The 25,334-nt window shown below is 38.9% G+C and overlaps 1 protein-coding gene across 3 annotated transcripts; it reads right to left on the bottom strand.

The window, feature by feature from the left end:
* Window positions 1-840: 840 nt before the first annotated feature.
* Window positions 841-25,048, bottom strand: sdr16c5a (short chain dehydrogenase/reductase family 16C, member 5a). 3 transcript variants are annotated; one of them, XR_007195329.1, is made up of 8 exons: window positions 24,919-25,048; window positions 24,278-24,615; window positions 20,047-20,178; window positions 19,780-19,879; window positions 18,393-18,537; window positions 17,409-17,534; window positions 2,544-2,714; window positions 841-2,192 (listed from the first exon to the last, which is right to left on the bottom strand). XR_007195329.1 is itself a non-coding variant. In XM_048259656.1 (7 exons), the coding sequence occupies exons 2-7, from the start codon at window positions 24,596-24,598 to the stop codon at window positions 2,618-2,620; spliced, it is 921 nt and encodes a 306-aa protein (XP_048115613.1). In that variant the 5' UTR covers window positions 24,599-24,615; window positions 24,919-25,048; the 3' UTR covers window positions 841-2,617. The 3 variants fall into 3 exon arrangements, 2 of the variants coding, with proteins under 2 accessions (XP_048115613.1, XP_048115606.1); XM_048259656.1 differs by having other exon boundaries at window positions 841-2,714; XM_048259649.1 differs by lacking the exons at window positions 841-2,192; window positions 2,544-2,714 and adding an exon at window positions 5,761-6,134.
* Between the last annotated feature and the right edge of the window lie 286 nt (window positions 25,049-25,334).

Below are 25,334 nucleotides of genomic sequence, written 5' to 3'. Positions count from 1 at the left end.
CTAAATTTGATAGTTGGCTTACTGGCCAACAGTATTGCAGCACTCCCTAGTGGTAGTACTACTTCATACCTGTCAACATTTAGCTTTCCAAAAACGGATTTTTTTTTTTTCGGGGCAGTGTTTATACCGGATCTGTGTTTGCACATTTAATACGTTTCATACACGTGTTTCAACACTGCATTTCGGTCGTTGCTTTTATCTTACCATTACCTTACGCATGCAAGTTATGTATCCACCAGCTGCCTGCCTGCAGCCTACTTCCAAAACTGCTTGCTGTCAGATTTGGTTCCGAGGGCACAAGTTCAGTGTATCAACAACACAGTTTATGTGATGTGTTAATCAATTAACTTAGTTAATCAGTTAAACAATTTCACAACAGCTAGTTCTGGAGTAGGCCATTCAACTAGCCCACTTGTCAAGTGCCATGTCATAGGCAAGAGCAAACATTATTGTATTTTCTTATTAACAAGAACTTTATAATGCTCATAAACTATTCATAAAATCCATCATTATTATTCAATTCAAAAATTTAATCTCCTAAATTAGGCCTATAGCTTCTACCATCATCTGCATTTACTGTAGGTCTTTGGGAATTCTATGATACTCTAGATGCCCACTGTGATGATTAAAAAAAGCTATAAAGCATTTTCATTAATAATGAATATGCTCTCAAACATTTTGAGTCACTTTCGAAGAGGAGCCATATCATTACATAATACCAGAAATAAAAAAAAAATGAGAACTAAAGTCACATTAAGAGATATCCGGTATCTTAAACAGACAAAAACAGGTAGTTTTTAAAGGGTAGTGGATGTGAATGACTGGAAACATGTAACATTCTGATGAAAACCATGTTTTATTTACTGCACATGGGTATGAAATATGGTGCAATGTGACACTATTCATCCCCACACTGCATTACATTATTACTAGCTCACATTGGATGGACAATGGTAAACAATTGTGATGTGTCCATCACAATCTGTGTTTGCTTGATAAATTCAGGACGGGGTTGTTAGGTGTCGTTTAATTGATGAGGTAGTTAGTAAAATTACACATTTAAACTTAAGTTCATAAAATATACAGCGGGGGAAATAAGTATTGAACGCGTCAAATGTTTTTTTTCAGTAAGTATATTTCCAATGAGGCAAGACAATTCACATGACATTTCCACCAGACACCTTTTACCGCTTTAATAAATGGAATCTTTTTCAATTTAATTTGGCCTTTTTTACAATAATTTAATAAAAATCTCCTCTTAGATGTAAAAATGAAAGCAAATTTCTACAAAGTAATGTTACAAATATATAATGCAAAATAAGTGATGAACACTCCCTTAAAGTGACTGACCTAAATCAACAACAGTCCAGCCAATTGGTGCTAATAGTCTCACAATTAGTGATAGAGGGATCACCTGAGTGCAGTGAATGTGTATAGTATAGTAATATATAGACACCTGCGTTTGGAAGGTCCAGTCACTGGTCAATCAGTATGTCTGGCTATAATTCCACCATGAAAACAAAAGAACACTGCAAACAACTCAGAGAAAAGGTTATCGACAGGCGTAAGTGAGGGGATGTATTGAAACAAAAAATGTTAACATCCTTTGGAGTTCAGTGAAATCCATCATTAAGGAATGATTAAGGAAAATAGCAAATGTGCAAATCTACCTAGAGCAGGACAGATATGTGAATAACACACAAACGCACAGACACAGCGGCTACAGCTTGATGTACTTCTTTTAATATTTATAACAATACCTTTTGAATTTCGTATCAAAACATCATCAAACTTGGCACTGAACTCACTCCTGCCCAAAATTGCAGTAAAAGGGGACATATCCAAGGTGCGTGAATATTTTTTTTTAGGAAAAAGCATTGAATGCTCAAACTGAAATTTCTTAAATACTTAATAAAGAATAAAAAATAAAAATAAAGGCTAGATAGAGTGCATAAAGGCTATGGTGATGGAGCGCATTGCCTATGATTTTCTCTGTGACAATTGTACCTGCTGCCTCCAAGTCTTTCTGGAGCTTTCTGTGAGTGGTCCTTGGGTCCTGGGCTACTCTTCCGACTATTCTTCTGACTCTCTGGTCAGAAATCTTGTGAGGAGCTTGTGTGTGGCCAGTTGATGATGCAGTAATGTTCCTTTCACTTGCAGATAACGGTCTCAAAGGGGCTTACTGGAAGATTCTGAAGTTTTGAAAAACATCTGTAACCAGTTCCATTGATATGTTTTGCAACAATAAGGTTGCAAAGGTCTTGGGAGAGCTCTTTGCTTTTACCCATCAGTAGATTTGCACAGATAGGAGGTATAATTACATTCTAACTACTAATAGATTTCAGCTGGTTCCTTTTATTTCCTAGCCTTGATGTACTGCTTTTTCTTAGTGTGCTCAATACTTTTTTCACATTTCACTTTATTACACATAACATTACTTATGGACTTTAATGTTTGGATTTATTTATATGTGTGTATTTCCTGAGTTAATACTAATGTTTGGTGAACATTTATGTGAATAGTCTCATTGGAAATATACTTACTGAAAAAAAAAGATGCATTCAATACTTATTTCCCCCACCGTATTTTGATTGATAAAAGGTGTCCATTTGGAGCTTTAATTCCGTTTCTTCTGGTGTCCTTGGAATGTGTCCATGAAATTAAAGGCACCCAGGTACTTTCCCAAGATGACACTTTGCTTGGATGGTAAAAAGCTGAGGACAGATGTATAAAATCACAGTCAGAATCTGACTAACAAAGAAAAATATTAAAACTTCTCCAGCATGTACTCCAAAAGACTATATTAGGTATAATTAGGTATACTAATTATACATTCCACTAGCCCGTGTGAACCCAGACAAACCTGCAGGTTTGTCAGAACGGATCCCATTGACGTCCAATTCCGAATCACCAAAAACCTGGGGATGTGTATTTTCTTTGGCATTGAGTAAACAACTGCATTTAAAACCTTTGTGTACAAGAAATGTGTGTTGCTGTACTTCTTAAACGATTTGGTAAGAGATGAATGCACCAATTCAAGTTTAATGTCACTGTTGGTTATGCCCCTGGAAGTCGAAAAATAGAAGGTTCAGAAAAGGGAACCTGCATATCATGTTTCCTTAAAAAGCCGATTAGACTGTTATTTGTCATACCTCATTTCGAGGTATGACAATATATCAGTTTATTTATTTTTTATCAGGGCCAGTTGTGCATCACCAAATCCTATGCATAAACACACACACACACGATTATAGTTTATTTATCGTATTTATCGTCTAGCACATCCCTGACCATGCTTACGCACAGACACCAGTGGTAAACCTGCAATAGAAATGCATCGCAAGTGTCAAATCAAAAGACAGCAGAGTTTAGAACTTCATTATTTTTAATTGATCAAAGTCCACTGTCACTGTCTGATGGTGTGCATGACAATGGGATAATTTAGAACACAGCTCTATTTCTTGAAGATCAGGTTCATAGAAATGTCTTGTTTTTCAATTAAATTCTCATATTTTGTTTTTTACATCTTCAACAATTTGAGCAAATGTTTATGACAGTGGGGCTTTTCTTTCCTTAGCAACCTTTGTTATTAGGGTCTTCCCAGACACTTTCACTGATGCAGATATGTTCTTGCGTTCTTCCCCAGATCTGTCTTGACCTAATTTGGTCACATAGATCTATAGACTATTCTCTCAACCTTATCACTTGCTTTTCACTCTGACATACATCACCTCTTACAGTAGACCTTATATAGAGTTAGATGCCTTCCTAAAAATTCCTAATGAGAATTCAAATAGTTACCTGTGTACTCCAGTTAAGTTATAATAATATACATCTTGCAGTGTAATGACTAAATAAATCCACATGTTAGTATGGTACAGGGAATAAATCCACATGTTAGTATGGTACAGGGAATAAATCCACACATTAGTATGGTACAGGGTAATTGCATCAAGAAAACACTACTATTCTGATTTACTAACACTGATATCAGGGTTCCTACACATTTTCCATTTCAAAATTCCATACTTTTTCCATACTCAAATTTCCAAACTTCTCGGTAGATTTTTCTGACCATATTCTCGACATTGCAGCCACATCTGGTTTGGGATAACTCGGTGAAAACAAAGGTATGGACAACTGAAGTGAATTAAAAAATGACACTTAATATTCATCCATTTAGCTGGGTCATTTTTAGTTGTATCTTAGTTGTATTTTGACGATGGGGACTGACAGTTAAGCTACACAACAGTAGGAATGGTTCATTATGACCTGAGTGAAGTGATTAGTACTGCAAATGCAATAGTCTGGAAACACAAATATTACTCCATACCCTTGTTTCTTTTTTCCATACTTATCCAGACCTGGAAATTACTAAAATCAAATTCCATACTTTTCCAGGTTTTCCATACTGCATAGGAACCCTGTGATATGTTGCTTTCCAGAAACAGTGGCCATCTTTCTGCATGCAATGAAAATAGCATGCAGAAATTCTTTGCTTTCTGTCCTCATATAATATATATGTATGGTTACTGACCATCCTTGGTATGCTTTTGGTCCTGGTGTCAATCATACCCCTGCTAAGCTAAAGCCATCACGCCTTAAAAGGATAGTCCTACCACATTTAAAGTGGGAGACTGACTACATAATTATGAAAACCCATCTCTTTACATTTTCTACACCTGTTCAGCAATATTTGAATAATAGAAGACTCCTTCCCATTTATAAACAGGAACATTTAATTAGTCTGCCTAAACCCACTCAACTGACTGTACAGGTCTGAAATAAAGTAGCCATTTCATTCAGCCAAATCTCCTCTTGGTACCCACTCAACAACAGGTGTCTCTTTATAACCTTGTACTGAGCAGGACCGTAATTAAAGAACTGCATAAGTAAGGGTTACTTCACAGTTTCAGATCAAAATGCACACTATTAAAAATTCTTCTAAAGCTTCTGGCCAAGAGGCCATTGAAGCCCATATAAAATGTCCCTAAAACCCAGGCACGGAAATACAATTGCTAATCCGGTGTTCTGTCAATCCACTGTTGGAAATACAATTGCTAATCCGGTGTTCTGTCAATCCACTGTTAGAAGTACACTTAGTGTAATTTTGTGTTACCTCAACGTACAATATTTTATATTTCACGTCAATTAAAATCACTAAGCTAAGAACAAAAAAAAGACATATTCTGGATTGTTTATTTCACCTCTCCGTATGTGTTACCTACTGCTGTCATGTACCGAAAATTCTTTTATCAAACATTGGATAGTGTGTGGCTGGTAGAAGCATTTCAGCTCGTAGAACAGTGGCATATTCATCAAAAAAGCTATTTATTTGCGCTATGGTAGCTCATCTCGACAAAGTAGCATAACTTGACAGAACACTAGCATGTACGTGTATTTCTTTGAAATTGAGTAAACAACTGCATTTAAAAGCTTTGTTTACAAGATTTATTGATTGATACGATTGATTTGGATCTGCCATGACTAATGTCTGAGAAACTATATCGCTACCTTGTTCTAGCAGGTGCGTGTGTAGTGCAGTAAAGCAATTCGTTACATTGCGAGGCTGTGAGACTTTCTGTCTCTGAGACCGCTGGCCCAAGTTCTGCTCAAAGATGCTAGGGGGAAGCGAGACGACCACCATTCGCCCCAGAAAAACTCATATAACTATTCCAAAAACAATAATGAAGCTGCAAAGTTAAGGTAAATTAAGCTAAACAAACTGCATAGTTCCCCTTTAATGCACGTTTGTCCTAGAGAACATGAACACTATGCATTTAACAAAAATACAACATCTTTATTTTTGTACACTGTCTGTTAAGACACAAGCTAAACCAGCTCAAGACTAAAAATGTTCCAGCCATGAACAACAGCAGATGTAATGGTCATTTAAGTTACACAGATAAATAGGTCCAATGCATTGTAAGGGATTTCCCCCCATAACTCTCCCATTATGCAATTATATGACAGACGAGCATAATATTCAATGAACAGATTTCACTTTGAAACTTGTGATTTTGAACACATTCTTTTCACAGGCAGAATGTTTCAGTGGTATTTTTGGTGACCACAAGGACTTATAAGGCCCAATATATCGTCCCCAGAGAGCAGCCCGTTTCCATTCCAGAGAGCTTAAAAAATAATAAAAACAGAATTTATGACACATTCCTGTCACAATAGGTAGTACTGGAGAGACCGTAACCTTTAAAGCTACAGTTAGTGTGGCATTTAAGGCAATCTATGACCAGAAATGGAATATAGTATTCAAAACAGTATTCATTAAAAAATGCATTTTCAATGATTAGCTAAAGATAAGCCATTCATATCTACACAAGTGGGTCCCACATCATTATTTTGCTATGGTAGCCCAAAAAGGACAAACCAAAACACCATCTGTACAGAGGGCCTTCCATGCCACTAGAGGCCTATTTAACTACTAGGGGTAGTTATCCCATATGCTTGGAAATGGAGTGGCATTCAATTAGTTACAATTCAGCAACCTTGCCACTAAGGCTACAGATTATAGCTTTAAAAATAGAAAATGGGCATATTCTGACCATATAACCTTGTACAAATGAATTGAAACAAAGCAATTTCCTGAATTGCAATCTCATTTCCATATGCTAAAAGCCCCTCCATATGAAATCTCATTTTCTACTTAAGCCCAATTTACTTGAATTACCGTATTGGCCCGTATATAACACGTTTTTTTTTTTTTTTTCAAATATGCAAGACGACTTTTTCTCAAAATATGTCTGAAAGTGGTGTCGTCTTATATTTGGGACCTAGACAAAAAAGGTAAAAACCCGTAGATGGCGCCGTATCGATATAATCTTGACCTGTGAAAAACGGTTGTGTTGATGGGGACTGATGTGGATATGTTGTCCATTTTCTTATATCTATTCAATCATGTCTGGTCTATTATTACCTCTTTTCAATCCATTATTATTAGATATTTCTTTTGTAAAGAAATACATCTATCCCTTAGCCTGACGAGCCAGACCCACATTAAAATGTAGGGTCTGGGCACTCACCGTTTGCAGTGCTCAGTCCGAGGGGCGGGATAATCAGTTGTCTTTCAAATTCCCTCTGCACGCAATAGGACAGCGGCAGCTATGAGTCCCATGCGCGTTTCCCACCAGCGGAGCTAGTTGGCTAGTTCAAGCGTTTGCCAACTTAATAAAAGCTTAACTTTCGTGTCACACTGTTAGCCAGCAGCAACATCCATCTTATTTGTTTTCAAGTAGCAGGGAATTCAAGCCAAACCGTTGCAACTCTGCCATCAATCATTATGTTAAGCCCACCTAACGACTCTATGCACGATTTCATTGGCCTGATTAAGTTGATTTCTGGAGCTCACAAGCCAACGGAGAGTTGCTAGACTAGCCCTGGCAGCAAATGTAATTTGCTGCCGCTAGGGGCGCGTATAGATTTCTAGGCTATCTATCCCTCATGTTATGCCAACATATTTAATTCACCTGAATATACACTGTGAAGGCTATCCCTTAAAAAGGCAGTTTAAGGGGATAGCCAAAGGGGCAGTTTCCTACCCGAAACTATGAAAGAATTGTGAATAAGCTTTATAGTCTACTGTATTTCTCCTGTCCTTGTCCTATGCAAGCATCCTTTGTTTATCCTTGAATTCAATGAAAGCCTGTCTTGCCTGTCTATAGCCTTTTGCCTATCAGGTGTGAAATGTTAATGTTTGTAGAACAGCATGTGTCCAGGCCTCTGAGGGACTTCCCAGGAAAGGGGGTAGTTTTTAATTAAAAGACAATAGAAGCTGACCAGACCTGATGAAGGCCTAATCCTCATCCTCCCTTTCTATTGCATATTCAAACTGGGTTGGACCTAGAGGTCACTCCTTCTCTTTGTCTGTAACTTTAAATATGGTAGACTGTTTCTGTATAGGCAGAAGTCAGAGAATACTGAGAATCTGGTGAAATCCATGATGGGGTGAAACAAACATGTACTTCTCTCCCTTGAGGGCCACTGGCCCCTCATTGAAAAGAATAAAGCCTGGATCCTGATCTTGCATCGTCCTGATTGAGTCTTAAGAGAAATATGGTAGTAAAAATATAAAATATACTATCAACTACAAAGTTGCTAGGTCAGTAATCGCCTAGACCGCCTTCTCTAGGGCCTAGAGAAGGCCGCTCAGAGAATGGCAGAAGTGCCGTTAGTCATGTTATGAGGTTATGTGCCATCAATATATTTTTTTTCAAAAATACATTCAATGTTCAATTCTTACATGCTGACTAATGCAAATGACTGATTGCTTTTAAAGAATTTCACTTGCACATGTACTCTGTTACATGTACGGTGTCCTTCTGCCATCTGTGAGGCTGCAATGATTACCTTATCCCAACTAAAGGGGCGGGTCTCAGCGATAGCTGCGCGATCCCCGCCTGGAACCCAAATATTTGGTCTTGTTTGTTTTCGTGCTAATAATCAAGAAGAAATTATCTATATGCAACAAAGGAAAAACTTCATAAACACTCATCACTGAGCAGCTCAAAATATTTACCCAGCTGTTGTAAAGCCTCTACTCAAGAAGAATAATCTGGATGCCTCCATGCTAAACAATTACAGGCCCATATCCAATCTACCTTTTATTGGGAAAATTATTGAAAAAGTAGTCTTTAATCAATTTACCACCTTCCTACCATCAAATGGGTATTTTGATTACTTTCAGTCTGGTTTTCGGGCAAATCACAGCACTGAAACAGCCATCATTAGTTTTCAATGACATACGCCTCAACACAGATTCAGGTAAAACATCAGTCCTAGTGCTACTGTGCAGCATTTGACACAGTTGATCATAATATTTTAGTACACAGACTAGAACACTGGGTTGGATTTCCAGGCATACTGTAGTTATCCACTGGCTAAAATCATATCTACAAGAAAGGAGCTTCTTTGTTGCCATCGGAAACTGTACCTCAACACCAACGTCCTTGACCTGTGGTGTTCCCCAGGGGTCGATCTTGGGGCCACTATTATCCAACCTCTATGCTCCCACTTGGACTAATCATCTAAAATAATTTGATGTAATATCATATAGCTATGCAGATGACACACAAATTTACTTAGCTCCGTCACCAAACGACTATGGTCCTCTTGAATATATGTGTCAGTGTATACAGTAGAACAAATCAACACCTGGATGTCTCAAAACTTTCTTCAGCTGAACAAAGAAAAAGTATTTATTATTTTAATTTAATATTTATATTTGGTAAAAAGGAGGAAAGACATAGGGTTGCCACTCTCCTTGACACAAAAGGGTTGAAGGCAAAGGATACTGTTAAAAATCTTGGTGTATTAATTGACAGTGATCTAAATTTCAACAGCCACATGAAAGTGATAACTAAATCAGCTTTTCACCACCTTAAAAATATTGCCAAACTTAAAGGGCTGACGTCAAAGCATGACTTTCATGCATGCATTTATCTCCAGCAGGGTTGACTACTGCAATGGACTGTTCACAGGCCTTCCTAAAAAGACTATTAAACAGCTGTCAGTCACAGAATTGACATTGTACTATTGCTTGTTTATAAATCAGTAAATGGAGCAGGACCTAAATACCCATCAGACATGCTTCAGCAGTACACACCTTCTCGTCCTCTCAGGTCCCAGGTGAAAAACCTGTTAGTAAAACCTACTGTTAGAACTAAACCAACTGGAACCAACTTTCGGATGACATCAAAAAGGCCCCAACTGTAGCCAATTTAAAGACTTAAGACCAAACTGTTCTCAGTTGCTTTCTGCTAACTGCGCTGAGTTACAAATTCTGAATCTGCCTTGATAATAACCTTGTCTTTTATTACTTTTTTACTCCTTTTGCCTTTGTTTTTTTTTACTTAGTAATTATTCTTTATTTTTAAATGATTTTACCTTGCGTGTTTTATGTTTTCTTTTTATTATGATCTTTACCTTTTGAACTATTATTTGACTATATTGCTCTTCTATGTTTTTATTTGCTATTATTGTTTGGTTTTGTTTATGTAAAGCACATTGAATGACTTCTGTGTATGAAATGCGCTATATAAATAAACTTGACCCTAGGCCCACTTTCAGACTCGTTGTAAATGGTTACATTTGGCCATGGAAATATCGGAGCTCCCTGAGGCAGAGATCTGAGCTCCCTGAGGCTATGATGTTGCACATGCAAATTTTTGAATATTTGCTACTTTGACCACAATATCTGGACTTATTTTGTATACCAATGCACAAATGTATGGTCATCATATGATCATAGTTCTGGTTGTAATTTATTCAACCCTCAATGGCATAAGATAGAATGGCACACAGAAATGAGAAAAACAGTATTATTAGACATTATTGTAAAGAAAACATATGTTCGTACATAAAATGGCACATTTGGCTTTTTTTTGTTTGTCTTAACAGGACTACATGAAAACTACCCACTTTTTAATGAAACTTGGTGGTATTGTATTGTAGCCTACAGAATTGTGTTTTTAATAATTTTATCACTTAATTTGTGCAATAATGTATCTATGAAGACTAAATATGTCCAAATATTTTTTCCTACACCTTGAGAATGTCAGAATAGACATTAAACTTAAATTAAAATACTTTTTAGCATGCACGTTTCACCCACTGCATGTTGCAATTGCACCCTAACCTTTGAACAGCTGGATTAAACATTAATCAATGCCAAACAAACATAAGGGAGGTGAAGCCTTCTCTCATTCACTGTGTCCCCAATGAGCCCAATCATTAACTGAGGCATTCTGATCATTGTTTGTACACCCCGAAAGGAGTACAGTACCTATAAAAAGTATTCAGCCCCATGCTAAAGTTGACTAAAAAGAGGAATATATATAAAACAAAAATCATCTTTTGGAAATGGATCTTAATGCCTCAAAAAAAAAAAAAAAAAAAAAAGGAAAACCCCAACCTTTAAGGACACCAATTTTCTTTGTGAATGAATGTATCGCAAATAAATAAAGGCTCTTCATTAAAATACAGGGTGCATAAGTATCCCTATGTTAAACCTATGTTGAATTCCCATAGAGGCAGGCAGTTATTTCATGGATCATCATCACATACCCTTTACCATATCTCATGATTGGCATGGGGTAATTTCCATAAAATAATCTCTCAATGCAAATCAAACCAGCTACTAGGCTAACTGAAATAAAACCATCCCAATCTCTAGGTTTGTTGAAGGGTATGTGACGTGGGGTTCTCTTATCTTAATTCCAAAGACCAAGGGAACCTTATCGGGATGTATAGTACACTGGATCCATGGAAATAACTGGCCTTCCAAGCGCCACCTCTAGGTCAAAAGTCATCAAATTTATTGAGCCTCCTCCTAATTGGGTCCTGAGATCCTGTACTGAGTTTGGTGTTGATACGCGAAAGCCTTGCTGAGATCACTTCACTTCCTGTTTGGCGGCTTTGCCGCCAAACGTGATTGGTCGTCACAGGCAACAAGTTTTGAATATGTCTCCAAAAAGCAATGCGTTTATGAGTCATGGTCTGACGATCATCTGCATCAAGTTTCATGAAAATCGGAGAAACTTTATGACCTTTGATACCTTTTAAATGTTTTTGGTGAAATCCAATATGGTGGTCGAATCAATTATGTTGACGTCACATGTTGGCTTGTGTCGGCCTAAGGACCTCTCAAGGTATTAACAGATATCACTAAAATGCTTTAATTCCAAACACATGACCCGTTACAGGCTAAAACGTAATTTTAATAATTATAGTGCCACCTATAGGTCAAAAGTCATCAAATTTATTGAGCCTCCTCCTAATTGGATACGGAGACCCTGTACTGAGTTTGGTGTTGATACGCGAAAGCCTTGCTGAGATCACTTCACTTCCTTGCTGAGATCACTTCACTTCTGCCTGCTTCCATGAGAATTTAACATAGGGGTATGAATACATATACACCCTGTATTTTAATGAAGAATAATGTATCGTAAATAAATAAACATTCATTCACAAAGAAAATTGGTGTCCTTAAAAGGTTGGGTTTTTCCACATTTTTTTTTTTTAATTAAGGCATTAAGATTTCCAAAAGATGATTTTGTTTTATATATATATATTCCTCTTTTTAGTCAACTTTAGCATGGGGCTGAAGACTTTTTATAGGTACTGTAAAAATGTCCCATGCAGCCATGCCTAAATTCTTTTCACTGCACATTAATTATAGGCTTATATATTTTAATAAAATATTCAGTATTCATTATTGAATGCTTAGCTGGAATGGTGTCGCCCCCCCCCCAATCCTAATTCTAAAGCAGGCATCCCTGCGGGCATGTAATTGGGCTATGGGTTTTCTACAGGAATGGCATGTTTGAACAGGCACTGCACTAGTTTGTGGAATTTGACAAAGTGAATTGGATTAGATTTGAGAGCTTAACAAAGTTTAAGGTATACAAACCAAAGTAGTCCAACTCAAAACCACTGGCTGGCACTGTCTTCATTTTTAAATCAAATCAGTCAAATGCCCTAAGAATATTACTAAGATACTAAGAATAAGAACACCACACCACTAGAACAAAGAGGACACCACACCACTAGAACAAGAGAACGCCACACCACTAGAATAAGAGGACACCACGCCACTAGAATAAGAGAACGCCACACCACTAGACCAAGAGAACGCTACACCACTAAGAGAACGCACACACCACTAGAATAAGAGAACGCTACACCACTAAGAGAACGCCACACCACTAGAACAAGAGAACGCCACACCACACCACTAGAACAAGAGAACGCCACACCACTAGAATAAGAGAACGCCACACCACTAGAATAAGAGAACGCTACACCACTAAGAGAACGCCACACTACTAGAACAAGAGAACGCTAAACCACTAAAACAAGAGAACGGCACATCACTTTAACAATCAGTGAGGTAATGAAACATCAGCACAATGTGAGGCTATATCACCAACCTATACTTTTCTCTTTTGCCAGAGAATCAAAATAATACACAGGTAATAAAGGGCAATTTTACGGCGCCCGGGAGGTCCAAGATGTTTTTGTTGCATATCGAGAAAATGTGTAATTTTATTAAATAGTGGGCTCTTTTTCTTAAATTATACAATTTACTAAAAACTGTGGTCTCGTTTTAATTTGGTGAAACAAGCTCACAATTAGTTAAATGAGTACAATATTTTCGAAAAAGAGTGCACTATGTAACCTGCGTTGTGTTGAACCTGAGCGATTCATTCCTGCACAGGCCCGGACTCAAACCCGCGAACAGCAGCACCACTATGGCAAGCCAAGAGTGCCACAATTACGTCTGGTTCTTGCACGTTTTAAGACACAAACGGCGTTAATAACGGCGTTTTTACAGCTTTTACGCCGCTTTTTACGGCGCGATTAGAGGTGACGCCGTGAAATGCGCCGTAAAATGTGTGAAAATGCGCCGTTTTTTACGCCGTTCTGGAGCTATTCAAGAGTGGCGTATAATACGCCGTTGTGTGCATTCATTACACCGTCTTTTACGCCGTATGTGTGTGCACAAAGCGGCGTCAAAGACGGCGTTCAGAAGCTATTCAAGAGTGCCGTATAAAACTCCGTTAAATGCATTCATTACGCCGTCTTTTACGCCGTATGTGTGTGTACAAAGCGGCATCAAAGACCGTGTTTTCCTATGATAATTTCTCCCCACTCGTTCCCTCCCTCTGACAGTAAATTTGAACTGCTTTCGCCCAAACAGACCATACCAATACAGCACAGATCTTCATGTTGCTATATGTATGTAGTTTACCATGCATTTTGTTTGGGTAGCCTAAAATCTGTGTATGCACTTTGCTGTCATTCTAAATGTGTCTGCCATGCATTGTTTCGTCTATTTATATAGGCCTAGCCTACTTTTATCTTCGTTTCGCTGAACACCATTTATCATTTGTTTTGCTGAACCACACCGTAGTGGTTGATTACATCAATGACTCGTAAAACTCAGCAATGTTAGTGTAGGATAGGCCTAATGCACTATAGCCCATGGAGTCGAAAGGCTTTTGAGTGGAAGTTCGAATCCCGCTTAATTTTGTTTTGCAGTCATAAATGTGAATTCGCCTACAGCCTCCAGTTGCTATAAATGTGTGATGTCCGACAGTAATTGTAAAGCAATTTACAAAACATTCACTGAACAAAAGTGCTGATGTTGTACATGGAAATTTAGCTGAAAATATGGAAAATGCAATACAAATCAAGCATTTTGGGCGAAGTAGAGGCACAAGTCGGCATGCAGAGAAAATACTGGGCAGGCTACCTCTGAGAAAGAATGTGGAACGATGCAGCGGTCCCGACAGTATAGCTATGAAGTGAAGATAATGAAGTGGCCACTTCTAAATGGGACCCACTGTAGGCCAATTCATTACGTAAACTGCTGACTCACGAAATCTATTGTAGCAGGTCACAAAACTGATTTCGTGATTCTATTAGGCATTTCGTCCACGTAGGCCTAATGAAATTATCGTGACACATAATTCATTCCGTAAACTGCTGACTCACGTAATGTAGCCTATTGTAGCAGGTCACAAAGCTGATTACTTGAATCTATTATGCATTTCGTCCACGTAATGACATTATCGTGACATATAATTAATTCTGTAAACTGCTGACGCACGAAATGCATTGTACGTGATTCTATTATGCATTTATTTATTGCGTGGACGGAATGCCTTCTGTAACACCACAATACTTTTGTGGACTAAATTGAAATAGGGTGCATTCCGTATTACTGAATTACTTTTGACCAAAAATAAATAAATAAATTTATTTCGTCTACGACAGTGAATAGTGCATTCAGCATTATATCCACGAAAGGAAAAGGCCACCAGTCAAATTTGACCACCAGTGAGCCTATAAAATCACACATTTGCAGCAACTGTAGCCTACTGGAGGCTGTAGGCGAATTCATAAAAAAGCGGGATTTGGACCGTCCACTTCGACTCCCTATAAAAGTCCCCTGCAGTTTAGGGACCGTTAGGTATTTATGGAATGGACCACCGGAGGAAAATAGGGGACGGTCATGTCTTTTTATTCTTTGTTGAGGGGAGGGTCAACCATTTTTTTTTATTCTAGGGAGGGTCACCCAACTTTTGTATTCATGAAAACAGCAATATTTGGGCCGTCGTCCATGGCCTCGCATCTGATGGGCCTTGCACAACATGACATTAAGCGTTTATTCTTCATTAACGCCTGTAGCCTAAGCAAAAAGCTTAACGTGGCTTAATGTCCTAAAACAACAATCAGTGATCACCACATTTCTCTCATTTTGTTCCTCATAATCACTAAGAACCTTTAGGTTACCTGACGTGACAGCATGTTTCGTCAATCTCCTTCACTGACACATATGGAAAAGGCTTAACGTCCCAAAACAATGATCATCAAATTTCTTTCTCATATTGCTCCTCATAACCATCTATACAAATCTATCCCGAAGTTTTTTTTCTTTTGGAGCGCGTCCGAATCCCAGGACATAACGCACTGTAGCTACCTCATAATATGCTCGAGATATAATTCAAAAGGGGAAAGATATGCCTAGGCTACTGCACTTAAAACTTAAAAAGATGAACCTTCCCGAACTTTTAAATTGCGATCAGTGACTGGCATCGGGTGAACGAAGCTTTGCGCACCTCCATGTCACAGGAGAGACTATAGGCTCGCCCTTCTATGAATTCAAAAAGGCCTATGAATTCATGGCTGAGTTTGTGGCAAAGTAAGCAAGAAAATGTTTTTTTATTCTGAGTCAGGATATGGCGAGTCAATGTCATTTATTTGTCCAATGTTAGCCTACAGACCAGTTTCCATAGTGCACATCTTATCAATAGTTTGAATGTCGAGTGCGTTTCTGCTCATTGACACATAGCGTTTAGCATAGGCCATACAATCCCCCCTCTTAGACAAGCTGGTGTAGCCTATTAGCCTACTATTAAAATGCACCGACAGGTACGTGTAAAGTAGGCCATCGCATGAGTTCATGCACGTAGGCTAAGTGAAAAGGGCCTCGCACCTGTCAAGTTCGCGACGGCCCTGCAGCTCCCCCTAAGACAGCGAGATAAAAGTTCAAATACGTGATAAACCCGGAAAAAGTTGACAGGTTGGTATGTTTCGGTCCCGGTGATTATTTTGAAATTGTGCAAACGACAGCCTTTTCAAGGCATTTCAAGGAAGGAGTGGTAGCAAGCTCCCAATTGACCCAGTAGGCCAAGGCATCAATAAATTGTTGGGGAGGGTCATGCGTTTTTTCTCAATCACTTTGGAGGAGGGTCATAGAAAAAATTCTTGCTGGCGAGGGAGGGTCACGTCTTTTTTGACTAACGCTCCCAAAACTCCTCCGGCCCCTTAAATAAATAACGAACAGTCCCTTATTTTTACGAGTCATTGATTTAAGCACGATGTGGTTCAGCAAAACGAATGATAAAAGGCCTAGGCTATTCTAAATGTGTCTGCCATGCACTGTTTCGTCTAATACTTTCTTCGTTTCAATGAAGCACACCGTAATATTATTAAGGCAATAGGCTACAGCCCCCATCTTCGTTTCGATGAAGCACACCGTAGGCTAATATTATTACGGTGTGCTTCATCTAAACGAAGATAAAAGTATATTAGACGAAATAGTGCATCGCAGACACATTTAGAATGACAGCAAATTGCATACAGGGGGTAGTTTTTAGGCTACCCATACAAAATACATGGCAAACTACATAAAAGTTAGTCAACTTTGCAGCATTGGGATCTGTGCTGAATTGTATCGTCTGTTTTGGCGAAAGCAGTTCAAATTTAGTGACTGTGGGAGGGGCAAAGGGAGGAGAAATTATCATATGAGGAAAACGCCATCTTTGACGCCGCTTTGTGCACACAAATACGGCGTAAAAGACGGCGTAATGAATGCACACAACGGCGTATTATACGCCACTCTTGAATAGCTTCAAAACGGCATAAAAAACGGCGCATTTCATGGCGTCACCTCTAATCGCGCCGTAAAAAGCGGCGTAAAAGCTGTAAAAACGCCGTTATTAACGCCGTTTGTGTCTTAAAACGTGCAAGAACCAGACGTAATTGTGGCACTCTTGGCTTGCCATAGCCAATAGCCCAGGCTACTGGCTCGCATGCCAGCAGCACTCTTGAGGCGTCGGAGAGTGAGGTTTACCAACGTTCCACAAGCACAGCTAAGCTAGCTGGCATCCGTTACACACCATTTCCTAAAACCAGCATACAATTCAGTTAAACAAGCACACTATTTAGTAAAACGAGCGCACAAAATGAGAGTACAATTTCGTAAAATGTGCACAGATCACTATTTAGTAAAACGAGCACAAAATGTAATAAAATGAGTGCACGTTTTCTCGATACAGACACACAAAAAATCGTGCAGTAACATCTCCTGGGTTCTGTACATTTCTTACCTTTTTAAGGCCATTAATAGATTCATGCTCCTTGGCAAAAGTAGGTAACTTTGTTCAGTTAAAATGGCATTCACCACATTCTTGGCTACATACACAGGATCAAGGATTGGCAAGAGGGTGGGCCACCTGTGAATTACAAAAATCAGGTGAAAATCCCAGTAGTGCCTGGCTGCAGACCTCATCTGTGGGTACAGAAGGAAATCTGAGTTTAGCTCATCTTTGTGTACGGAAGGCAATCTGGGTTTATCTTATCTATAGGTAGTGTACCTTTTTTACCCCTTAGTTAGACAAGCAACACAGGAGGGTGATAACTTCAGCAACTTGCTGCGGAATAGTCGTACAAGTTTGTAAACAAGCCTGTGCTTTGCGGGTAGTTGCTTGCTAAAATGCTAACACAAAGTAGGTGGCTAGTAAATATATCATACATCACCTACCTTTTGCAAATTATAAAGGCACAAATTCCCAAATTATTTGTTTCATAAAAAATATTGCCATCCATGAGCTAGCTCAGCCATTTTGGATAATTTTTTCCGAGTTAAGTTTCAAGCAACGTCAACATCATGCTACCTTCACTTGGATTGGCAGTAGTCTTGTCAAATCACTCAACATTTGCATTAAAAAGACTTCTTGTCCATGTTGGCCTTGCCTATCTGGTGGTATAACGACAAAAGCGTCTGATTAAAAATGAACGCCATGGTCGCTTAAAATTTGCTTCTGTCTCTTGCAGCTGGTGTGAGCAAGGGGTTAGACAATCACTGAGAGGAGACGAGACGTACACTACAAAAAATGCTCAATTTTCTAGATGTTATTAAATTACTCTGTTTTCTATTGTCGTTGTATAAATACAATCTGATCAACATGATCAATAATTATATTCAGAATTTATTAACTATGGAAAAGACAGCTGCATGTAACATTATCAGCCCACACAATTCTTTAAGTTCATCTATCGAAGCAAATCAACAAATCAACTAAAGCACTTACTTGGTACTGCACCCATCAAACATGCCAGTGTTGATGAAGTAAGGGCACACAATTGTAGTCTTTACCCCATCTTTGCCTGTGGCTAACAGCTCCAGAGCAACAGACTCTGCAAAGCCAATGGCAGCAAATTTGCTAGCACAGTAATCTGAAATTAAAGAGGAAAGACTTGAACTTGAAGTAAATAAGTAAAGTAGTAAAAATCAATTCTGGAGACTAACAATACCTATGCCTAACAACATATTTTAAACTGCACTTGAATTTTAAAGCCATTATTAATCTGACATTGCCCACAACAAATCTAAACAAGGTACAAAAACGAAGGAAAGAGTTCATGTCTTAGTTCTACTCATGGCAATATACATCCCATACTGACAGAGTGTAATGCAGAAGTTGCACTTGCAGGTATGTTAGGCAACCTCCCTCCCAAAGTCTTATGAGACGTGCTAGTAAACGATGCTAGCACCCTGGGGTTTTAGCTCACTTGATAGGGAGCTCAAATTCCAATCAGCTGTGCAGCAAGTTACATGTTTGAGTCCGGGCACAGATCGTTACGGCGGGGTCAGGTCGGGGTGAGTTGTTATTGAGTGAGATGCTAGAACCCTGGGGTTTTATCTCACTTGCTAGCGCGATCAACCCATGATCCAATGTGCAACAAGTTGCAGGTTCGAGTCCGGGAGAGTGCAGGGCTGAGCCGTGGTCCCTAAACCCACTGTTGAGCCAAGCCAAGATAAGGCAACATTCAAGCTTACAGGTTGTGACCAGGCTTGACACAGAATCAAAAAACATTTGCTTTTCCATCATCAAGCTGGTAGCCCCTCTTGTGTTGTCCTCAATTTCACCCACAATGCCAGCTCGAGGTTGACATCATACCCAGATAAAGCGGGGGAAGTTCAATCATAATATCAGCAGTTGCTGTTGACATCTTTTGCTGTTGACAAGCTAGCATGCAAATAAAGCATCATTCACAAGGTAGACTCCTTTATATAATGTGATGTTTTAAAAAATTATTTCAAAAGCAGCCTGAAGACCTGGATCTAACATAAAACTAGGCAGTTCATATAGCAATTAGTCCAGATTTGTTTTAGTGACTTGAATGTTGTAGAGATTGTACCTGAATTGGACCTTTACATCAGAAGATATTAGCAATAGAATCATTACAGACCACTCCCTGAAATTATAAATCACAGTGAGCTTCCACCTCTATTTGTGCTGAAGTCATTTCTATTTGCTGCATTCCTCTTGATGAGGTCAGCAATATGTATAGTCTAACAGGTAGGCCTACTGTGTCGCCAAACATGTTGTTCATTTGACTAAAAGAAGAGTACCAGGGAAATGACATGAGCTGCTAAAGGTGAATCCAAACCCTTAACTGCTGCCCAACCATTACCTGCCAGCCCATTCACACCGATCAAGCCAGCAGAACTAGAGATGCAGACCAAATGCCCGTGGTTGTTGTCTACCATTGCTGGAAGAAATGCTTTATAGGTCTGAAAGTAAAAGAACAAAGCAATGAATTAAAGATGGCCTTACAATGAAATGCATGATGGTAAATGAAGTCCTTATGCAAGGTAAAAGTAAGATTCATGTAATGCATCCCATACCAAGTATAGCAACAAAAAAAAAAGAAAAACAAATAGTAGGATCTTTGGCATACCCAAAAGTGTGACATTGTGTTGACCTCAAGAGTTTTTTCAATGAGAGAATCTGGTGCATCCATAAATTTCTTGCCAGTCACAATTCCAGCATTGTTAATGAGAATGCGGACATCCCCAACCTCTCTTTTAACCTGAAACAGAAGTTGGACATGATCGAAGCTGCAGGCTTTTCATTGCAGTACACTCTTAAGAGGTAGGCTTCTACCAAACTCAGATGTCCCACCCAATCTGAGGTGTATATGGGCATGGGCCTTTGAGAACCATCCCAGGCAAGGGATAACCAAAGGTTGCCAGACCTGTTTACATTAAAAGCCTAATTAATTTACGTTCAGGCTCCATCCACACAGACATGATGAAAACAATGTTTTAGGTGAAAATTCAAACTTTAATTGACAAGCATGACCTTAGGAGGGACATTATGCTTAATCAACACATAGGTTTACCATTAGTCTTTTCCATATTACATTGGATATTAACATCTGCATCAGAACATCTTCAATGGCTCTAAAAACTGCCATCTACAATAGCTGTGGAAGCTGTAGAAGACTGGTAGCCTATCTATGTTAGGAGACAAATCCAGAGAGTTAGTTTGTTCAACTCCCAACCTAAAAGTCATCCAAAGGCTGACTCGCCAATATCCCACCTGAATCCCCAGTCTCCTTGTTTCCGGAAAAAAGATAACAAGGACACTGCTGGAATGACTCAAAGTGAAGCATCTGTGACAAACTCACCAGGACCTCAGTAGTCAAATGGAGACTGTGAGCATGGAGAAGTGGAACCAATCTCCCACCACAACACCCTTGATCTCATCTGACTCATCATCATCCCCACCCAAATCATCTGAAGTTCCCTGCAAGTATGCAGAGGCTGCTGCTGATTGACAGGCAGCTTTTGTCTAACAAGACCATCAGCAGCTCACCCAGTTCATCCCCCGGACTCCGCCTGTCTATGTACTTCCGCTCATTTACATTTCCCTAGTTCATCCCCAGCCTGTTGACAGCTTTGGAACCTACAATGGCTCTTTATGTTTTTATTTACTATTCCTTTATATTAAGTGCACAATTGATTGTGTTGAGTTGAACAAAATGAAGTTGATTTAAACTCGTGTTTAAACTTAATAGTCTGGTACAAAACTTCACACGCTAGGAGTGGACCACTGATGAAAAATTTAATTACAAACTCATAAAAGGAAATAATAAAAAAAAAAAAGTTATCTGATTTTTTAAGACATAGGCTAGGATACAGCTGTTGTTGCAAATGTCATTTGCACCAACATACACAAAAAAATATATATATTTTTTTATATTTTAACACTTTTAGGTTGGGAGTTGAACAACCTAGCCTACTGCTCTATGGATTTATCTGTATTAGACTGAATATAGCATTTGTATTTTGAACAGACCACCATCATGTTCGTTTTAAAGCCAATGGCGATACTAGATGTCGTAAGTAGTGACTGATCAACTGTTACTTTGAGAAGCTGGTTATTTATTTAATAGCCTATGTAGTGTATCGCACAAACAACTTTGATTTTTTTAAGGCTATACAGCTGTTGTTGTAAATGTCATTTGCACCAACATACACAAAAATATTTTTTTTTTTTTGTGTGATCGTTTTACATTTTGACACTTTTAGGTTTAGTACGGTGTCTTGTGTAATTTCGCTGGATTTTCTTGTAAAAATTGATTTTTTTTGTGCATATTTTGCTAGTATAGAGTCTAAGGAACAATATTTGTTTTGTCTTCAAATTTTCACGATCCATTTTCACATTTAGATGACATCATCATTTATATAATTAAGCCTGGGACTACTATCACTTTGGGGTCAAATGTGAGAAAACACTGGTAAAGAGGGTATTCTGCCTAATTTTTGGGTGCTGATTCTGAATATCATATTTACTTAGCTGATTTTTTAGTTTTAAACCTGCTAATTAGCATTTGCGGCCTAAAACTGGCCTCCATAGGCAACATAGAACGGGTGAATAGGGTAAAAAATTTAACTCCTTGATATTCTTATCGAACTTTACTAGTTCATTATTTATGTAGAGACAATATTTTTTTGCATTACAAGTTTTCTGAAAATATATGTTTATGCATGTAATTTAACAATACATATCAATACATTTCAATTACAAACATCTGAATATTGGATAGTTAACATTGAATGTAGTCACGTTCAGGTTTGCCTTCAGAACTTTTTCTGGTTTCAGAGCCTTAAAAGAATGGCTTGTTCAAGCGCCAGTCCTAGGTTATGCCGATTTCAGTCGTCCCTTTATCTTAGAGACGGATGCAAGCCATGCAGGATTGGGGGCAGTTCTGTCACAGGAGAAGGATGGGTTACAGCGACCAATAGCCTTTGAAACTCAAACCCCTGGCAGTTAAGTGGGCAATCACGGAAAAAAATGGCAAGTCTCTCCTGGGCAACACGTTAACCATGTACACCGACAACAATCCCCTCCAATACCTGCAGTCAGCACACTTTGCACACTGCAAACATAACACATTACGCAACGTTTTGACCCATCAGGCCTGATTAAGACCCTGGTGGGTCGAAACGTTGCGTTATGTTTTTAACTCAATAAATTTAGTTCTTCTGGAAGATTGCAGTGTGCGGTCCTGACACTGTACCCATATTACCACCTGGCACTCTAGTCTTTTTCTAGTGAGCAGTGGTAGTGTAGTGGTTAAAGAGCTGGGCTAGCGTGCAGTAGCCTGAAAGTTGTCGGTTCAATTCCCGGCTTTCACTGTTATGCCCTTGGGCAAGGCACTTAACTCTAAGTTGCTCCGGGGACAATGTGATCCCTTGTAATATAGCTGACATACAGAATGTAAGTGATTTTGGTCAAGAAGTGTCTGCTAAATAGTACATGTAAACTCTTTTGCAAGAACCATTTTCACGGTCGCCACAAAATCCAGGATACATGGGTGTCTACCATGTATGAAATTGTGGATTGTCTTTATCGAATTGGCACACACTATAAGATCAGGCTGTATGGGGAAGAGGGCCCCCTTAAGACGTTCCACTCATAATACTGCCGGACAGCATTCAAACCCCTTCCACCCCCCACAGTCTGTTTCACAGGAGTTCTCCTCCAGTGTAGCAGAAGTAAATATTCTCCCCGTCCCCTTCAGGCCTTGGCAGTAGATAGGCATGCTACCAGGATGGAGAACTTTAAAGCCAGGTGTGTATGTGGAAAGGCTGACCTGCAGTGCTGGTGCACACGCCCACCCGTGGGTGGTGATGATATACGTAGCTTCCTCTCTGGGAGAACAATGCCGGTCATTTTAAAATTTTGGCGCATGCGTGTTTGTGGTTGTTGTTGTTGGAAGAACATGGCTTTATTCTTAATTCTAAGACTTCATTGCTTCTCTCGCACGCCCGGCCAGTTGGCTGTGGATAACCCGTTGCTTTTAAAGAGAGTAAATGCACATGGTTTAGTGTTTGAGCAATGGTTTCCCTTGAGTTATTTGTTTTTTGTATTAGTTCAGGCTGTGAGAGGGCCATCCGTGGTTTGTCTGTACCTTATATTCTTTTGTTTGTTAATTTTGCCTTCTGTTACTCAACTATCCATGCCTTTGACACCTAGTGGTGTAGGCTACTGTGTTGCCTGTACTATTATATATCATTTCCAAGACAAATTTCTCTTAAGGTAGACAATAGAATGACATGGCAGGTCAAGGAAAGCATCAAGAAAAGCAACGATTAAGAAATCGTTTTTGACATAGGCAACAAGGGTGGAGGTGTTTTTACACTTTTCAGACACTCAAAGTTTGAAAACTATGGATATTGTTTCAGAACCAACAACCTTTCTACATTATCTGGGGGTTTTGTGTGCAAAAAGTGGAATTAAATTGTCAAAAAATTTGATTTGAAGAAAATGTTAAAATCCCTTCGGACTAGATATAATCGCTGATTTTAAAACATACAGAAAAAACACTAAAGATGGATCGTGAAAATTTGAAGACAAAAAAAAATCTTGTTCCAGACTCTATATTAGCAAAATATGCAACAACAAAACAAAAAAAATCAATTTTTACATGAAAATCCAGCGGGACCCTATTTTCCAAACACAGCGTACTGTACTAGTTGGAGAGTTGAACAACCTAGCCTACTGCTCTTTGGATTTGTCTGTAGACTAAATATAGCATTTGTATTAGGAACAGACCACCATCATGATACACATGCATAATACGAACTCAGCTAGTTGCTCAGTAGATTTGTACAGTATACCTGTTTCGCGACTCGATACACCTCACTTTTGTCGCTGCAGTCACAAAGGTAGTAGTGAACGCGTGAGGCCCCTTTTTCCTTCGTCAGACGGGCAGTCTCCTTCATACCTTCTTGACTAATATCCCATAAAACAAGAGCCACATCCAATCTAGCGAACTCCAGTGCCATCAGTCTCCCAATCCCGCTGCCTGCGCCAGTGATGAGGACTATTTCTCCAGTCACATCTTTTTTCTTTGTTGGGATAATGCATTTTATGATGGCCTCAACATTGTAATAGATAGACAATACTATCAGCTGGAGTGTCTCCAACAAAAAGTTCATTCTTAAGTTTGTAAAACCTACGAAAAACCATAAAACAAAACGTTAACCATGCAAGTGGAGTCAAATAGTCTAGGCTACTTCAAAAACTACCCACAAAGTCGCCCAAATTGCAAGCGCTTCCAGACAGTGGGAACATGCAAATGCATATGATTACAATATTCATTCTTTAGCCTTTCTTTGACACTAACGAAAAAAAAAAAACAATAAAAACAATGCAACTTTCCATTCCGGTTACGTCTGCGATTAGGGAGTAGATCTACATTGTGAGTAGACCTATCTATCAAAACTCATAAATGTCATAGGCCTATAGCCTAACTCACCTGTGGCCAGGATCCAAGACGACGACGGCGGCGACCTGCTCGGCGTTTATAAACTACACTGAACCAGAGAATGTCCGTAGACGGGCTCTGACTATGGAACTAATAATCAGCCGTGTTTGCCTCCTTCCTCTTCTTTCGGTTTTATGGCGGTTGGCAACTAACTTTAATGATGCATTACCGCCACCAGCTGGACTGGGGTGTGGTACTTGAGTCTAACCTTTCCAAGTATGAAGCAAACAAATAAAACAAAACAAACAAACAAAAACAAAAAAGAAAACTAAATTATTTGAATTAGTCCTATATTCATCAGGAAGCTAAATACATAGTTAAAACATTTCACCTGAGCTTTTTTGTAGTATGTCCTCAAGTTTAATATTTTTTTCTTGCAATTGTGAGATTAATCAAGGTTGACTTTC

Source organism: Alosa alosa, chromosome 1 (assembly GCF_017589495.1).
Source record: "Alosa alosa isolate M-15738 ecotype Scorff River chromosome 1, AALO_Geno_1.1, whole genome shotgun sequence".
Lineage (NCBI taxonomy): Eukaryota > Metazoa > Chordata > Actinopteri > Clupeiformes > Clupeidae > Alosa > Alosa alosa.
Note: the sequence above shows the minus strand (reverse complement) of the source record. Positions and strands in the feature narration are given on the sequence as shown.